The 18,964-nt window shown below is 40.3% G+C and overlaps 1 protein-coding gene across 2 annotated transcripts in view; it reads right to left on the reverse strand.

The window, feature by feature from the left end:
* Positions 1-18,964, reverse strand: part of LOC145346438 (transcriptional activator GLI3-like) — a 350,295-nt gene that overhangs the window by 224,929 nt on the left and 106,402 nt on the right. For both annotated transcript variants that reach the window (XM_080193632.1, XM_080193634.1), the window contains one exon: positions 6,961-7,203. In XM_080193632.1, coding sequence (XP_080049758.1) covers positions 6,961-7,203 — 243 coding nt within the window. The remainder of the gene's footprint in view (positions 1-6,960; positions 7,204-18,964) is intronic.

Here is an 18,964-nt window from a genome sequence, read left to right on the forward strand (position 1 = left end):
ATTTGGAATACTGTGTACAGTTCTGGTCACCCTATTATAGAAAGGATATTATTAAACTAGAAAGAGCGCAGAAAAGATTTACTAGAATGCTACCAGGATGTGATGGATTGAATTGTTCGGAGAGGCTGAATAGACTGGGACTTTATCCTCTGGAGCGCAGGAGGCTGAGGAGTGACCTTATAGAGGTCTATAAAATAATGAGGGACATAGATAAAGTAGATTGTCAATATTTTTTCCCAAACATAGGGGAGTCTAAACTAGAGATTTAAAGTGAGAGGGGAGAGATATAAAAGTGTCCAGAGTGTGTCTGGAACAAGCTGCCAGAGGTAGTAGTAGAGGTGGGTACAATTTTGTCTTTTAAAAAGCAGTTAGATAGTTACATGGATAAGATGGGTATAAAGGGATATGGGCCAAATGCGGGCAGCTGGGATTAGCTTAGAGGTTTTCAAAAAAGGGCAGTGTGGACAAGTTGGGCTGTTTCTATGACTCGAAACTTTGGCTCTATTCTCTCTTCACAGATGTGTCAGACCTGCTGAGAATTTCCAGCATTTTCTGCTTTTGTTACTACAGAATCCCTACTGTGCAGAACGAGGCCATTCAGCCCATCACATTTGCACCAACTCTCCAAAAGAGCCTCATGTCCAGGCGCAACCTCTGCCGTATCCTCATAACCTCACACATTTACCATGGCTAATCCGCCTAACCTATACATCTTTGAACGTATAGAAAATATTACCAGCACTAATTGTTGTGCGCAGCGCCATGCTCCTTAGGAATGTAAATCAGAAAGAACCTGCAAGTGCAAGTTAAATATGAAAAGAGCATAACATACAAGTTGGAATTCTTAGCCATATAAGACAAAGCACTTTAAAAATATTCACAACCCAAGATGGAGGCACAGAGCTTCCTTATACCACAAACAATCATGCATAATTCACATTAAAACACACATCCAGACAGTCGAGTTGTTGAATTTCCTTTTGATAGTTGATATTAGTTTATAAAGCAGTACTCCTGGCTACAAACTAAGTTGACCTTTCATCTGGATGAGTAACAATTCTTCCGCTTGTCAAGAACCCTGAAAATCCTGTGCCATTACAATCAAAACTCATTTTTCAATACACAACACCCAAATATTTCAATGAAGTCTACTGCAGAAATGTCATACGAAGACACTTAAAAAGAGCTTTGATAACACAAACTTATCGACAATTAAAACATAGCAGCCGATGCCTTTCTGTCAGCATTTAAACTCTCTTCGTTAAAGTCTCATTTCTGAGTAGACTAGTTTCTTTTCAAAGCAGTCTCCACTCCGACTCAATTGCAATTTAACTGCAAAAACTGCTTGTTTCACTTTGTCTGAAGGGTCACTCTGTTTGCCCTCCTCCAGTGAGTGACTGGGAATTCAACCAGCCTCAGTCAAGACCTTCACTTACTTCAAAATTTTCAAAGACAGGGAAATAAAGAGAGATTTCATGGACAAGATAAGATAACCTACTAAAATGAAACAAAAAGACTGGTGTGACTGTGACAGTCAGTTGGAAGGAGATTACTGATGTTGAGAAATGATTGTTTGTTAAGGTCTAGTTATGCTGTGCACAACAATTAGAAGCAGCTGTGAAGAAACAGTTTTGTAAATCAGCACCACGATGCCCTTTGCAGTGAGTTTGCCCTCGGATCTGCCGAGTGAGCTCATTAAATGGTGCACTTAAGGCATTTTATAGAGAAAGAGCGTTGTTGGCAGCGACTGTATATACTGGTCCCCACATTGATTACACTCTTAAATAAACTGGACTCCAGAGTGCAGATAATAGAAATCAAGAGTTTTGTAGGTCTTGTGAGCTGGATCTCCACTCAAAAGTGGAGCCAATAACCTCCTTCTGAGCCATCAATCAATGAGCCCCAATTTAGAACAGGGAACATGGAGGCTGTTGGTCTCCATTTGAGCATAGCTCCTAAGGGACTCCAAGTTATATATAAAAGTGCCTTTACTTTCATATTTATTTTTTACTGTAGCTGGCAACAAAATTCTGCAACAACAGATTCTAAATAGCACTATATCAGGGGAATGACAGCCAGGTGGTTGTACCTGCAGGTGTTAGCATCTTAGTTTCAAACACTGACTATGTAAGAGAGTGGATGTGGATGTGGGTTGGGGGGGGGGTGGGGGGCCTTCACTGATTTGAGAATGTTCTTTGCAAATTGTCTGGATGGCATAATACACACCTGTGACAGATTTAAGAGGTGTTGCAGAAAGTTAAGGTCACCCATGCATTTGTCTTTCAAACTGTCACCCTCCCTCTTCTGATCTTTCACACTCTCACTCTCTTTCTAAACAGCGGCGAGGTCGACAGGCGTGAAGCCAAACCCTTATGTTGAGATGCTGCCTGCTCAAGAGTTATTTTACTAAACCTAATCCACAAAATATGTTGGCCTGTTTGAACAAGAGAGAACACTGCATTATATCCTTAGCTACACATGACTGGCTTAAGACCAGTCACATGTGGGAAGGGTTTTCACTAATACCCACTAATCAATGCCAGCGAGCAATATACTTCATGACTGATATCAGAGAGCAATAAAACAGCAGCTTTTTTACTAAATGTATCATAAAGCAAAGAATCTGCTTCATATAAAATGTCCCTTTTTAACTTGTCAAAACTGGGATATTTGGCTTTGGAAAACAGAAGCATCTAATCTCTCTCCAAAACATTTAGGGCACCGAAGGCAACGAAATATAACCCATCAGGAATGGGACTTCATTCAGAACACACATTGCCAAAATAATAACATTTCTGTCTGCTTTTTTTTGCACAAGTGAGATTATTACTGCATTGTCACAGTTTGGAATAAATGCCAGGATTAATGTTGCAATTAAACAATTATTGAGTCCTCATGAGTAGATGCAATGCTCCTTGTTTACTTGTTAACTTAAAAAGAGCAGAGATGTGGATATACAAATAACACCTTAAAAAGAGCAAGATGCAAGGATACACCTTCAAGTATACACAAGAATACACAAATGCTACCTTAAAATAGTACTCAAATAATACCTTCAAAGGATATGGGTAAATACACAAATAACACCTCGATAAGCACACTGTGTGCACGCAAACACCACCTTTAAAAGGGCAAGCACAGATACACAAGCGCCACCTGCACATATTTTCTTGCACCAATTGCTTTGTCCTGATATGGCCAGTGTGCAAAACAGGAGCAGGTACCACAGTTTCACCACCATTGCTGCTCCTACCTGAATCTGAGCAGACTAAGGTACAGTCTAATCTCAATATGACTTGGCGTCAATTGTGAAATAGTCATTTAGGGATTACTCTCACGAAGGTTCATCCTGCTCTGACTATCAAAGTACATTCCACTGGAAACAAGGAAAATCCATTAAACAGTGGTTTTGAATTACTTAGTCACTTTGTATTTGGCTCACTCCAGTCAGTTCATCCAGAGTAAAAGAATGTTTGAAAAAGACCCTGTCCAGTCAGTAGCTCGCTGCTGCTGACCCATTCATTCCACTCGAGTCATAATGATAATTCATCTGGCCAGAGATTCTTTCTCTTTGATGGGATGGTGGGAGGAGGGATGGGATCAAATCAAGAGAATTACTCTCATATTCATAGAATCATAGAAGCCTACAGTGCAGAAAGAGGTCCTTTGGCCCATCGAGTCTGCACCAAACACCATCCCACCCAGGCTCTAGCCCCACATCCCTAAATATTTTACTCACTAATCCCTCTAACCTATGCATCTCAGGACACGAAGGGGCATTTTTTTTTTAGCATGGCCAATCAACCTAACCTGCAAATTTTTGGACTGTGGGAGGAAACTGGAGGAAACCCACACAGACACGAGGAGAATGTGCAAACTCCAGACAGACCGTGACCCAAGCCAGGAATCGAACCCAGGTCCCTGGAGCTGTGAAGCAGCAGTGCTAACCACTGTGCTACCGTGCCGCCCCAAGACTAGGAAATGAGAAAGGAAGTTATTGAACCTCTGCTGAGAAGCTCAGGGGCCTCTGTTGAATGGTGAAATGTGCAAAGAGTGAAATGGACTGCGATGCTGGCTATTGTTAAAGAGTCTGCAACCATTCATTGATTTAGCTCCAAAGTAGAGACCTGCCTCTTGGACAAGATGCTGATGCAGTGGATTTGAACCAATAAGAACAACATTTCCAAAGCAAAATCTTACTTTACTACCTGGCACAGAACTTCACTGGACAGGAACACATGAGCTGTTCAGACAGAAAGGTCAGCACACACCACAGGTTTTACCATTACTTAAAACTAAACACTGTGTCAGCAGCATTAGCACACAAAATTGACCATAATATTTTTGAAATAGTGGCAGTATTAACTATTCTAAAATGATCTTTTTAGTACACGTACTCCCAATAATTCATTTAAGAAAGCCCACATACAACACCTTCTAAATTACTGAAATCCCAGTTATAAAATTCCACTGCAGGATAATAGCTTCACAAGCATCAGTAATACATAATGGGTCAATAAGAGAATAAAATGGCTCCACACCCTAATCTTAGTACCCAGACCTACAAAACCAATGTCCAGACTTGAGATTTAGAATCTCTTTGATCAAGCCCTATAAAGCGTACATTCCCGTGCACCGCCAAACTAATAAGACAATCAAAACTGCTTTCATCCCTGGCGTTTCTCATGCTAAAACCCGCACTAATCAGCTGCTTTGGCTAATCAGTCATCTGTCCAATGACCTTTCAACTCAAGATACTAAACCTTCTGGCTAATGTAGAAAGCACCAGATCAGTCCCCTCTGTGAGAGCTCAACGTGTTGATTAGAAACACAGTCTGGACAGACTTAAAAGCACGATTACCTCACATTCAGTTTTGACATCAAAAGTCTGAAGTCAAGTGATTTAACTCTCAAGATGTAGAAATTACTTCATTACGGTATCATCATGCAGCTCCAAAATAGGCAGCCAGCAGTGATACATTCTCACCCACTCAGGGTAAACTAATTCATACCATTGGACCTCAAATCACCATTGCATCATTAGCTTCACAGATCCCTCTGAGATAGGTTAGTAAAGAAGCTCACACAGTCATGTTAGGCTGAATGGCCTCATTCTGTGCTGTAAACTTGTATGGCCTATAAGCTAATTTAATGACTGTCATTTTATATTGTCCAATCAGCAGCACTATTAAAAGTTAACTTGATGAACTTGATTGTACACATGTTCACTATCCAGTGCTCCTTTGAGATGTTCACATTAAGTATAGGCATTAGGCCAGATTTCCCACTACACTATTGGTTGTTTGCCACAAGGCACACATATGAAATAAAGTTTTGCATTTACAAAACAAACAAAGAACAACACAGCACGGGAAACAGGCCCTTCGGCCCAACGAGCCCGCGCCACCGTCCCACTGTCTTACAGTTCAAAGTTTCTACTTTTCCCTTCCTGAATAGATACCTTGCTTCAGGTACCACGTCCCGTCACTGTAATTAATGACTTAAGTTTGGTTCTACAAATCCAAAGTGCCATGCATCTTGCAGAAAATAATACAACAAGGAGAAGAAAAAAGCAGGGGATGTGGGGATATGTGGCTGCTTGTGCTCATTTTCACAATGCATAAGATGAAAATTAAAGCTGCAGTTAGTGAAGAAAAACATACTGTAATAGTTTCAAATCAAACTGAATTTGAGCTCACCAACTACACTATGTTAGTATTTAAAAAGGGGGGATGACATTTGACCGAAATGCGATTAAATCTAACACGGCTTCTGTATAAACTGCACATTAGTATAATCTGTACATTATATACCACATTCCAGGTAGAAAAGCACCTTGTTATTTGAGTCAAGCATCAGAATTCTTCCATGCTCACAAATTAACATGTCCATCACAAGCTACCTTCACTTCAATTCTAAAGTGTCAACATTCAAATCTCAGTAAATCACATTGATGCCCTCCTGCTCCCTCATCTATTTACAGTGAGAATTCTTATTAAATAGGTGGCATTGCTGCCTCAAAGCTGCACTCGCTTACCAGGAATACTTGCTTAACTATAATTCATCTTAAAATAGCAGCAAGAATCTTCTGCTCAACCCAATTTCAAATTTTTTTTTGTTGCCATAGTTATAAATATTAATTTCATACTTAAATTGCAACCAGCATGATTTCAGCATTATACAATCCTATTTGTTACAACATGCAGAAATCTAATCTGTTGATTCCAATTCCAACAGGTAGTTGGTTACTTTGAGCAAAACTGACACTTAAATGAAACACTCCCTCAATGTGCATTCGACTGGCTTCATTTGACAAAATTTAATTTAGAAAACATATTCCAAACCACACTAAGTATTTTAACAGAGAAAAATAAATGAAAAAGTGAAATTGTTCCAGCTGCACCACCTGCTTCGATAACACTCGCTCGGGTTTCCTGGACACCAAGACAAGATTTGCGCACTAACAGAGGGATGATGGAATTGGCGCAGGCCAAATCCAACACAGATTGATAAAAGCAAATTACTACGGATGCTGGAATCTGAAACAAAAACAAAAAATGCTGTAAAATCTCAGTGGGTCTGACAGCATCCGTGAAGAGAGAATAGAGATAAAGTTTTGAGTCTGGAAGACCTCAAAGGGTTATCGTCTGAACGGTCGCCCCTACTTGAAACATTGGCTCTATTCTCTCTCCACAGATGCTGCCAGACCTGCTGAGATTTTCCAGCACTTTCTGTGGTTGTCACGGCAGACATTGACCTTGATACCTGAAAACACCTCCTTTGTGAATTAAGCAACCCATACAGCAACACCATCACCATCACCTGGACCAATCCTAATAGACTAACTTAGCAGTTAGAAATACCCATGAGATGGATTCCAAGCCAACATCATTTTAAGTGGAGGCCATCTACTTCGTTTTATTGTTCTTTAAAATTGAAGTGAATTGAACCAGTACTTACGATAATGTGGGTCCATGTAGCCATTCCTTGGATCCATAGCAAAAAGTGCCCCACGGTAGGGGATGGAAGGTTCTGGTATATGCGACAAAGATCCATGGATCTCCTTCTTTATTAGAGAAGCTCTGTCTTCACTGGAAGTTGATGGTTCTTCACCAATTTTACTCAGGCTTTGCCCACCAGCGTGTGGCTGCATTGCAATTGCGTTTCTTCTCTCTCTGTGATAGGTGCCAGGAATTTCATCCTCTAGAAGAAGGAAGCAGACTTCAAATCAGAATCAGCAGCAAAGCAGACACCACTGTATATACTGAAGCAAAAACTGTTTTTTATTATTGCTGACCCAGAGTTGTGAGGCAACGTCAGCATATCCTTAACTTTTGTTTTTTTTTATTATTTTATGGAATGTGGGTGTCATTGGCAAGGTTGCATTTATTGCCCATCACTAATACCCTTGAAAGGTCAATTAAAAGTCAACCACATTGCTGTGGGTCTGGAGTTGCATGTAGGCCAGTCTGGGTAAAGATGGCAGATTTCCGTTCCTGAAGGACATTAGTGAACCAGATGAGTTTTTACAACAATTGGTGAAAGTTTCATGGTCCCTTTTACGAAGACTAACTTTCAATTCCTCATTTATTGATTGATTTTAAGTTTCACCACTGCATAGTGGAATTTGAACCAGTGTTCCCAGAGCATTAGCTTGGGCCTCTGATTCACTTGTTCAGTAACATTATTACTATGCCTCAGTCTCCCCTTAAAATGAATTAAAAAGGCTTGCATTTATATAATATTTTTTCACAACCACTGGGTGTCTCAAAGCACTTTACAGCTAAGCAAGTACTTTGTGAAATGTCGTTACTATTATAATGTAGGAACTGTGGAGGCAAACAACAAGATGATAATGGCTAGATAGTCCATTTTTGTGACATTGATTGAGGGGTAAATATAGTCTAGGACAGCAATAATTTCCTTCCCTACTCTTCAAAATATTGCCATTGGATTTTTTTTACACCTGCCAAAGCAGCAGAAGGGGCTGTAGTTAACCATCTCATCTGAGAAACGGTACTTGCAACAATGCAATGCTCCCTCAGTACTGCACTGGGATAGTAATGTTAATTCCGGTGCTCAAGCCCTGGAGGAGGACTTGAGTCTGAAACCTTCAGAGGAAAGCGTGCTACCAACCAAGCCACAGCTAGCATTCAATTAGAGACAGAAAAACGTTTCACTGAACTCAGAACAAGTTGAAACTGATGTGCGGGTTAGGTTAATTGTCATGACAAATTGTCCCTTAGTGTCCCAAGATGTGTAGGTTAGATGGATTAGCCATGGGAAATGTGTGGGGTTACGGGGATAGGGCAGGGGAGAGAAGGCCTGAGTCAGATACTCTGTCAGAGAGTTGATGGGCCAAATGTCCTCTTCTGCACTGTAGAGATTCAATAATTGAACCAATTATTTAGCAAACTGTATTCCTCTCAATAGGACATGAAATTCTATTTCAGCAAAAAGGTCAGATCACCAGTTTAGGTAATTTGCATTAGATGTGAAGAGCTCTGAATACTATCAAATTTAAAATGTGTCACAATGAAGCATAAACCCCGATTTCTCAATATCACTGATTACTTGTACCTGTGCGTGAATGTCTCGGACACATGTCTGTGCGTGCATCTGTCTACAACTGCATGTTTGATTGTGTGTGTGTGTGTCAATGCACATCTGTGCGTGCTTCAGTGTGCCTGAGTCTGTTTACGTGTGCATCTGACAAAACATGCACACACACCTAATTGTGCATGCCTTGTGTGCAAACACCTGGCTATGCATGTGTGTGCATCTGGGCAGCCTCCGTGATCTTACTGTGTGTTTGATTGTGTGAACATGAATCTGCATTTCTGTGGGTCCATCTGTGTATACCTGTTTGTTTTTTGTCCGCAGGCACCAGAACTACAACAACATTTAATGTGGCGGGGGCGGGGGGGTGGATATGTTTTACATCAATTTGCAATCAAAGTTTGCTCAGAACATCATAAAAGGTTAAGGACAACAATTTTTAAAATTGGGATCACTTTTCATTGCTGCAAGGTTTCTTCTCTCATTCCTGTGTTAGCTACGACTGTGCAGGAGAACGTGTAAATTACGATGAAATAATGTTGAACTGATTCAACTAGTTGGATAGTGATTTTTGCACTGCCAAGTATCCTCATGATCTGTTCTATTAACACATCATAGGGAAGCATTTGTTCCAATTTTTTATTAAGTACAATGCACACATCTATTAAGGCACAAAGTTTAGAATTTAGTGACGAGGAGTGCCACTAAAAGTGACTATATTTGTCACTATAGACAAGTCAGGAACTAGCTCTTATATGAATGACACTGGCTCAGTATGGAGCCCATCTGCTCCACTTCAACTGCAACTCACCAGAAACAAGAGTCTTACCACTACCTTTTTCCGGTGTAAATGCAGAGGGGAGAAAGTAACAGGTGGAAGAGAAGGGGCAGAGAAAACTAAAGGTAGAGTGAGGCTAAAAAGCGACCTCTGATGCTAAAAGCTGTAACGAGAAAGTAACAAGAGGGAGAGGGGGTTTGATTAGAACCAGAACATGAGTCCAATCATATATCAATGCCATTTCCTGCTGATCTAACTACTCTTATTCATAAGTTGCTGGCCTCTTTTTAAATCCATTTTCCCCTTTTTGGATAGCACTTTCCTTGATTAATTAGGCAGTTCTCACCTTCCAAAAGTAAATTAAAATCACAAAGTAATTCTCTGTCCAATGCCTTGAGGCTTACATAAACAAAGCTTTACATCCAAACGGTTGACTGAAATAACTTATTTTGTGTATAAATGTAGGTACTCAGTGCCTACATTTATACTTAAATATCTTCTGCCACAAAAAATCTACATCATGCAGTATTTAACAACAGAGCACAGATGCATCATCCACACTACTTTGTTGAACCACAGTGTTCAACACATTTAGAAATAAACATTGGCAGTCTGAACCAAACTAACTGAAACAAACCACATGGCATGGCAACGAGTAATTCTACTGCAGAAATATAAGCCGCTCCTCCAGTAGCATCTGACATCTGACTTAAACATACAAACAGTGAACAACTGCTATTACTCAAGAGATGGAAAAAAGACTATCATAGGTTAAGAGGGCATAAGAATTTATTTTATAAAGGACAAGAAAGTTTAAACCTCTAAAATTTCAACATGGACTAGCAACTTGCTGAACACATTAAAAAAACACCCTCAACAATCAAACTTGGAGGATAAAATATATATATTCCTAGAACTTACACGTCTAAAGGGGAGTGTACTTCTATTGTTGTTGAACGCGCCTTTGAATTTCGCAAAATAAAACAATGGCATTGGTTTGCAACAGTCCTGCACATGTACACAGCAGCTAGGTGCTGGAGACAGGCTTCAGCAGTGCTAACAATTCAGTTCATAAAAACTTGCAGCTCACTAGCTCTGAGCAAGTCACAATCTCATTTGAAAATATCCGGCCATGAGGGCAATCCTCTGTAATCTCTCTCACATACAAAGCCTCTCCCATTAGGATAATTCAGAAAAAAAAAACTGATTGGTGCCACGCAAAGTTTAACCAGCTCATTAGTATTCTACCGGTGTGCCTCCTAGTGAACTTATTCTCTATTTAAACAGCTCTCTGGAGCTCAGGGGGTCAGGCGGGTAATCATTAAATCAAACTAGTGTCACACCATCACAATCAGCCTAACAGAAAGAAGGTTTATTATTTCAGTTTATGCAGAATAATGGTTTTACAAAATGGTCCCCAAGACAGGGTCAACAGCAGATTCAATTACAAGACAAACTCAACAAGAATCTTTGATAAACCAAGTGCTCTGTATTGACTTTAGTATGGGCTGTGCTTCACACACTGCCACAAGCAGACCCCCATATGCTGCATATGCAAAGATCAAGGAAGAGCAGCCTTTGCTCTGCCAGGATTTGTGTCTGCATATAGGCTGTTCATTCACCATTTTTCTCTCTTTCCAATGGTTGCTCAGTTCAATTCACCCCACACAAAGCCTGAAGACCAAACCTCTTTGCACCAACTGAAACATGTTCAAAACTGGGCCTTCTATTGTGATTGAATTTCTTAACGTCTTTTCAAATGGTGGAGAATGCCTTGAGGCTAAAGGAAGAAACAGGCTAATGGTGAATTGGGAGTACTGAGCAAATTTCAGAGCCCTTTCCTCCTTGCTTTTGAGGTTGAAAGCAAACCCTAGCCTTTCAAGTTTCAAAGTCCTTTCTCCCCCTGCAGTGTCACAGAAGGATTTGAGAAAAAGTAATTGTGCTCACAGCCTCCCTGATCAGAGCTTATGTTCTATTTCTGGTATTTCACTGTTCGTCTCCCAATAATAGCGCACGTTTCTCAGTGCCTTATCCATCCTGCACTGTCCAATTACTAATTAAATGAACAATTGTTGCTCTAAATGCCTTTTATGTGTTTGGAGTGTAGGTTAGCATTTGCAAAAAAAAACTATTCATGAGCCAATTTTGAAAAGTAAATACAAGAAAATGTATTGAGCTCAATGATCAAATACCTTCCCAGAAGTGCGTACACTTGTTTCTGTGAAACTTCCAAAACTTACAAAAGGCAATAAAAAAGATGAATTTGTCATGGATGCTATACATGGCACAAGCATCTCAAGATCCCACCTTCACTGGAAAGATCTTCATACTTGCAGCTGACATAACTGGTTTAATGAGCAACCATTCAATTTAAAGGAAGAGGTCATTTATAACGAGGGTTTTACTGTAGTTGGCACACAAGTTCCTCGTTTTTGGGGAGCAACAAATTGTGTCAAACGCTGTATTACAATAAGGGAGTGGACCACTAATAAAAAGGTGCAGTAAATGCAGAAATAATTTTCAGTTTCAAAGCCCCAAACAGCGACGAGAGCCTTAACACCAACAAAAATGGTAAAAGTCAAACCTGAAAAGCGGTTAAAAGGTTGGAATTGGTTAAAATAATCATCATAAATCATTCAGTAACAAGGGAATTATCACAGGGAGAATGAAAGGAAAAGCGAGGGTGCTTTTTCCACCCCCACCCCCTGCACAATTTATTATGCCTTGGAATGCTTTACCACAAGTGGCTTTTAGAGTAAAGATGGTGGGGTGGGGTGGGGGGGTGTTTTTCTGACCACCTCTCCCTCCCCCGGTGCGTTTCTTGTGATGGGAGACAGCGTACCGTTCGCTAACGACTGGATCCTCTGGTCCCGCCACTATCAGTGGGATTTCCCATTGACTGCGTCTGCATCACTGGGGGTGATGGGGGTGCGACCTTTCAGGACCAGAAGATCCCACTGGTATGAGCAGCCGGAAAATTCTGGCCTGTCTCCTCTCCAGGTGTGACAAACGTAGAACTATTTAGAATCTATTCTAAAATATCCAGTTCAAATCAGTGATTGTAGCAGGTCACTATCAAAGTATCTTCTCAAAAAATTATTTAGCTGTCTTTGATTGTGTTTCTAAAAACTACTACTTTACATGGCAATGTGTTACACAAGGAATTCCTTGATGAACTTATCTTGTTTCATTCAACATCAATTTTAACCAAATTAAGTTATTGAATAATTAGCAATTATAATAATAATTGTTTTTACTACACAACTTTTACAACATACAAGATTTGCAGCCTGAACGCAGAGTAGGGTAACTTCAATCAGAACACTGAGGACTACAGTACTATACCTGACAAAGGGCACATTCTTCTCAAAATGTAGTCTCCAGATACCATGAATAATTTTATTACATCAATACCACTTTGGGAGGAAAGAGAACCTGGCTGTATAAAATACTAGGCAAGGGCTAACGTAACCTTTCCAAATACAAAATTTGTAATGATTGACGATTTTGTCAGATCTAATCACTTTGCACATATGTTGGAAATGAGAAATCACCACATTAAGTTGCTAGTCAATGCCAAATAAATTTGCTCCTGTGGAACTAGTTTGAAATTCCAAGTTAGAGCTGGAGATCTAGTTTTCTTAAGATACGCCCATTCATTAATCATCGCAGCTCAATCTAAAAGGTATCAAAATTCAGTTGACAGAGGCATTAAACCTTCTTTGGCCTGGCATGGCTACAATACTCTACATAACAACACTCACTTGTAAAACATCATAATACTCAGTGTGCCACTGTGTGCTGGAGTGGTCTTGGCTATTGTGTGAAACAGGCATTCTAAATGGAACAGCCTTATGATGTTATGTATCCAGACTTCAAGAATGCCTTTGACAAAAGACTTCAAACTGGTGAGAGTTCAAGATAAAACTTGAATTTGTGCAATAAATTGGCTAGGAAGGAAACGGCAAGCACTCATTAGAGTGACATCAGGCAGTGATGATGGTGGGGAGGAAGCTGAGTACCGGGTGAAGTGCTCCAGGGATTGATGTTTGGCAGAGCTACTGCTATTTCTAATAAGCATCAACAAGTTGGATTCAGAAACTAAATACAAACTGGCCACATTAACAAATGAAAATAAACTTGAGGGGAGGAGCAGTTGAAAGATGCGTCCTGTCAACTGGATAGGATCTGTAAGCTGCAGATAACATTCAGTATAAATAAGCGGGTAGTGCTATATGCTGGAAGAAAATACAGGCAATATAAGTAACTGCAATAAATGCTGTCAACATTGCTAAAGGGAAATTCAGTGGGCTACTGAAACATCAGCAAATTTAGTACTTATGCATACGGATCACAGCAAGAAAATCAAATGCTCACCTACCTTACTAAAGAGGTAATATGGGCAATGTTATTCTAAAACCAGAGTGCTGCAGTTAGACAATACCTTGAGTACTGGATCCATTTTTAGTGAATTAGACACCAATGAGGCACTTAAATCCCAGATGTGTAGATAAAAGGCACAAAGCTGATTCCTATAGTCAGTGAATTGAGGCTTGAACAAAGTCCAAAGAAACTGGGATTCTTCACTTCAGAAGTGCAGGGGCAGTGATTTTGGTTCAGGAGCCTGGATTTCGCACCCAGTAATTTAGTAGAGTCCTTTCACCACTGGGCCCGGAGTTTGAATTCAGCCCGAAATGATGGGATGAACGCTTCCTTTCCCTACTGGCTGCAAGGGTCCCGCATTAAACTGTTTGTGCAGTCTTAATCCAATACCAATAAGGATACCGGATTAAGGGTCCAAAATACCAAACTGCCCATAATTCTGAACAAACTAGCAGAGATGTCACGGATAGCTGGTTTGGGAAATGGATCCAAAGTCACTTCGATGCAAAGGGTGGCTGTAATATGAATTGAATATTTTTGTCTAGTTTTAGTTATCCACTCTCTGCGTAAATCCAGTCACTCTACATAAGCAGCTTAAAAGATACCAGTACGGTTTAGATTTCCGTGCCCAGCTTATTTTTATACGCTTGTTGCAAGGTTGGTTTAAACTGGGTTCAAACTGTATTTGAAGGGAGGAGCCAAGCTACTTTGAACAGCGTGACACGTTCAGCTAAATGCATGACAACCAATTATTCTGAATCTGTCAGTTATGAAAAAATACACCATAACCAAAGGTATTTAAATTGAACTGCACTGAGTTAGGATATCAGAAGGTCGGCAAACTGATTGGAAACTCTGTAGAACAGGATACAATAGGCCAGATAACTCTGCAGTCAGAAAAGGAAAACAGTGTGCCTTAACAAAGGCTTAATGTTGGATTGAACTTTTCCTATATGTTTGTTCAAAGCATTAAGTAAAAATATTCTATTGTAAATATACCAGCTCAATTTTAAATAAGCAAGCGTGTAGGTAGCCTCTGGACTGAGTGCAGCTCAAGACATAGTGTGAGCTCAGGAATTTGGCAAGAGGGAATTAAAGGGTACTTTTGAGGCTTAAGCTCTTTCTAAAATCTAGTTAAGTTTGTATTTAGCATTTAAACTACAGTTTTCTGTTAAAGCATCTTTCGGTTTTAGGGATAACTAGCAACCTGCCGGAGGGACAGCTGCAGCAATTAATTAGGTAGCTGGTTCACATTGGTTTCACTCGTCAGCACCACCTGACCCAGCTCTGTAACGTTTCACCTGGTGTGAAGGCGTCTGATCTCGCAAAGCACACACGGGGAACAAGCAGGAAGATAACAATCTGCGACTGAGGACAGCTGAAGACAAGAGTGAGTGTTTGGGAAGTTGATAATTCAAGGAGGTAGTGCTGCCCTGAGTGCTTACACGAGAAGGTTTGGCATAATTGGCATAAAGTAAATACGCTAAGTGTTAAACATGTGTTGCAAAGATTGGTGTGGGATAAATTGATTCATGGGGTATTGGGGAATGTGGGAGTTGTACCACTGGGATGGCACCTCGGGGACCTGGGGTGGAGGTTGCTGCACGCTGTGGTGCCGTACAACTGTAGGTTTTTCCAGTACACAGGCTCCTGAGACTGCCCTTTCTGTGGCCTCAAGGAGTCTGTGGACCATGTCTATGTTTTGTTATAGATTGCACACCCTTTTTGGTTTAATCAAACGTCTTTTACTGATTTGTTTGCACTTCAGTCCCACGCTCCTAATCTAAGGGCACCTGATATGGAGAGGGACATATTGGGATGCAGACCTCCTTGTGAACCTGGGCCTGGTGAGATGCCCCATCAATAGGTCCAGGCAGTGGGCGATCGACAGGGCCATCCATCCTGACTGCCTGCCCCTCTATCGTGGCTACATTCACAGCCAGGTGTCCCTGGAGAGGGAGCATGTGGTGTCCATGGGTGCAGCTGATGCCTTCTATGCCTGCTGGGCACTGCAGGGGCACATGTGTGTTATAGGCCCTTATAATCACATTTTGATTTAATGTTTTAAGTTTCCTTTGGACTTTGGTTTCTGTTCGGGCTGTCCCCCCTTCCTTTTTGGGTGGCTGCCCCTCTTAATTTGTCCCTAAGTTAATTTGAGTTTCTTTTACTCATTGGGGTGCATGAAAAGAACTACCACTGGGATGACACCTTGGACTGGGGTGGAGGTTGCTGCACGCAGCAGTGCCATACAACCATAGGTTTTTCCAGTACACAGGCTCCTGAGAATGCCCTTTCTGTGGACCATGTCTATGTTTTGTTATAGATTGCACACCCTTTTTGGTTTAATCAAACGCCTTTTACTGATGTTTTGGTTTGCACTTCAGTCCCACGCTCCTGATCTATGGGCGGAGAGCGGCGTATTTGAGTTTGTTTACTTGTTGGGTCATCGAAAGAACCACCACTGGGATGACCTTCAACTGAATCGTGTTGGGATTAGTGTCCGGGTGAATTGTAGTAATATGGGCTGTAGAGGGTGTTAAACTAAATTGTGGGCAAAAGAGTCACACAAGAGTAAATTTAGAATGTTAGAGAAGACAATAGTGTAGGGTAATAATACCATGGACCTGATAGCCTGTATGCTCGGGTCTAGAAGTGGCTGCAGAGATATTAGAAGCATTGATTATAATCTTTAAAACCTTCCTAGATTGTTTAAAAAAATCAGATTGGAAAACTACAAATGTAACACCTCAAAGGGGATCGTGCTCAGGAAGTATCAGAGAAATGATCCCAGTGTGGGGCCCAGATAATCATTTGTTAAATTATGATGATGATCCTATAGTTGAACATCATGTGGTGGGAGGGGACAACGGCACCACATTTTTACATCAACGTAAAACACAACTTTGCAGATCCTGTGATATTTTCTGCTCCTGTAACTGAACCCGCCCCATACTTCTCCAGGGTCAGACAAGAGTAGAAAGACCACGTGTGCATAAGTGAGGAGGGAACTCAGTCTCTCTCTCTCTCCCTCTCCAGAAAGCATATGCCCGGTCTGTATTTCACTAACTGAACACATTAGGCAGCCTCTGACATCAGAAGAATGATCACAATCTTCCATCAAATGGACTCAACACTGACTCCAGAAAATCACCAAACATGGCTTGAAACCATCCAACAGATGGTTTCTAATCTACAAGAACCATACATGATTGACTTATTTTGGACACTCAAACAACTTTATCTACCTTCCTGTGTGTGTGAGAATCTCTGACAGGCAGGTATGTGAAGTGGATTTTTTTTATTGTGAAAAACAATAAACATTATTTTTCTACCTGTTTGAGTATCTTTTATAGGCATCGTACTTAGACAGTTGAATACTAAATAAATTGGTAATCAAATTCAAACACTTGCTGTGATCAACCAAGAGAGGGGAACCATTCTACCAGTCGTCACTTGGTGACAACACTACATGGTAGGACAGAGGATACATCTGTAAGTAATGGGTCTTGCAATAATTGTAGGTGGCTATAATCTTAATAATAATTAGACAAATTAAATTGACAAAGGGAGCATGGAGGACAGGTTCATAGAATGCACTTACAACAGTTTCTTAGAATGATTTGGTGTGTAATTAACCAGGCTAATTTGGACCTGATATTATGTAATACGATTAATGTAAAGAACGCTCAAGGCAAGAGTGATCATAACATGTTAGAACTTCACATTCAGTTTGTATGCAAGAAATAGGAGTCTGTGACTAGTGTCTTAAAATTAAATAAAGGCAATTACTAAAGAGTGAAATAGAATTGACTAAAGTGCACCAGGTAAATAGGTTAAAAGGCTAGACAGTAGTGAAGCAATGGAAAACATTTAAGGGCATAGCAAAGACACATTTGATTGGGGGGGGGAGGCGGGGAAGACTACTAGAAGGACATACGATCTGTGGTTAAGCAAAGAAGTTAAAAGGTGGTATCAAATCGAAAGATATACAATGCTGCAAAGATAGAAAGCACCAAAGGATGATGAAAACAAAAAGAGGGAGAAATCAGAGTACGAGAGAAATGCAGCATGCAACATAAAAACAGCCAGTTTAAAAACTTCTACAAGTATGTACAAAGGAAAAGAGTAGCTATAGTGAACATTGGTCTCTTAGAGGGTGAGTCCAGGAATTAATAATGGGAAACTAGGAAAATGCAGAAGTTTTAAGTTAGCATTTTGCATCCTTCTTCAGAAAAGACACAACAAGCATCCCCAAAATAGTAGAATAATAAGAGGCAAATGGAGGGAGGAAAGTAAAACTATCACTAGAGGAAAAGTAATAAAAGTACTAATCAACTTGAGGATAAGGCCGATGGACCTGATAGCCTGTATGCTAGGGTCTAGAAGTGGCTGCAGAGATACGAAAAGCATTGATTTTATAATTAAAACTTTCCTAGATTGTTTAAAAAAAATCAGTTTGGAAAACTATAAATGTAACACTTCTATTCTGGAAAGGAAGGAGATAGAAAGTAAGAAACTAGTAGGCCAAAAGAACCTAATGGCCATTGTTGGGGAAAATGCAAGTATCCAGTGTGAAAGTAGTATCTGACACTTAGAAAATCATATACAATCAGACAGCTTTGCAAAAGAGAAATTGTTTCAGAATGAAACAAGCTGAGGAGATAGAGGAATCAATAGATATAGGCCTGCATTTCCACAGGGGCGGAGGTGGTCTCCAACTTAACCAATGTAGTACCGTAACCCTGATTCTGGAAGTCCTGCCCCAAACCCGACCATTTTCGCAGGGGTGGAGGGTGGTAGGAAGATAACTACAGATTGTAGTTTCCACATCCGTAGTTCATTTTAAATACATCTAATTTGCACGTCTGGGATGTCCACTATGACTTGTCTGCTGCATACTTTTCCAGGAGGCAGTGTTCTTTGGAGAGTTAAGGTGCCACTTTGGAGAGATAAGGGCCATTTTTGGATAGGTTCACAGAGACTGCCCTTTTGAATTGTTAAAAGCAGAAATGAATGTGCATACAAAGTAGATAAACTCATTAAATTGTCAAGGTATTTAAATCTCCTGCTCTTTAATGATTTTTATATAAAAAGATCTGCAGTTTTAAAAAAAAAAATCAGTGCTTACTATTTCACTTGGTTAACACAAGGGCTATTGCAACTTCAGCCACAAAGACAGTCAAAGGCATTAATAAATTAAAAACTGCTTTATATACAAAGAAATACTGAAACATAATATAACAC

The sequence above is a fragment of the Carcharhinus amblyrhynchos genome, chromosome 8, assembly GCF_965287045.1.
Source record: "Carcharhinus amblyrhynchos chromosome 8, sCarAmb.v2.hapA, whole genome shotgun sequence".
Classification (NCBI taxonomy): domain Eukaryota; kingdom Metazoa; phylum Chordata; class Chondrichthyes; order Carcharhiniformes; family Carcharhinidae; genus Carcharhinus; species Carcharhinus amblyrhynchos.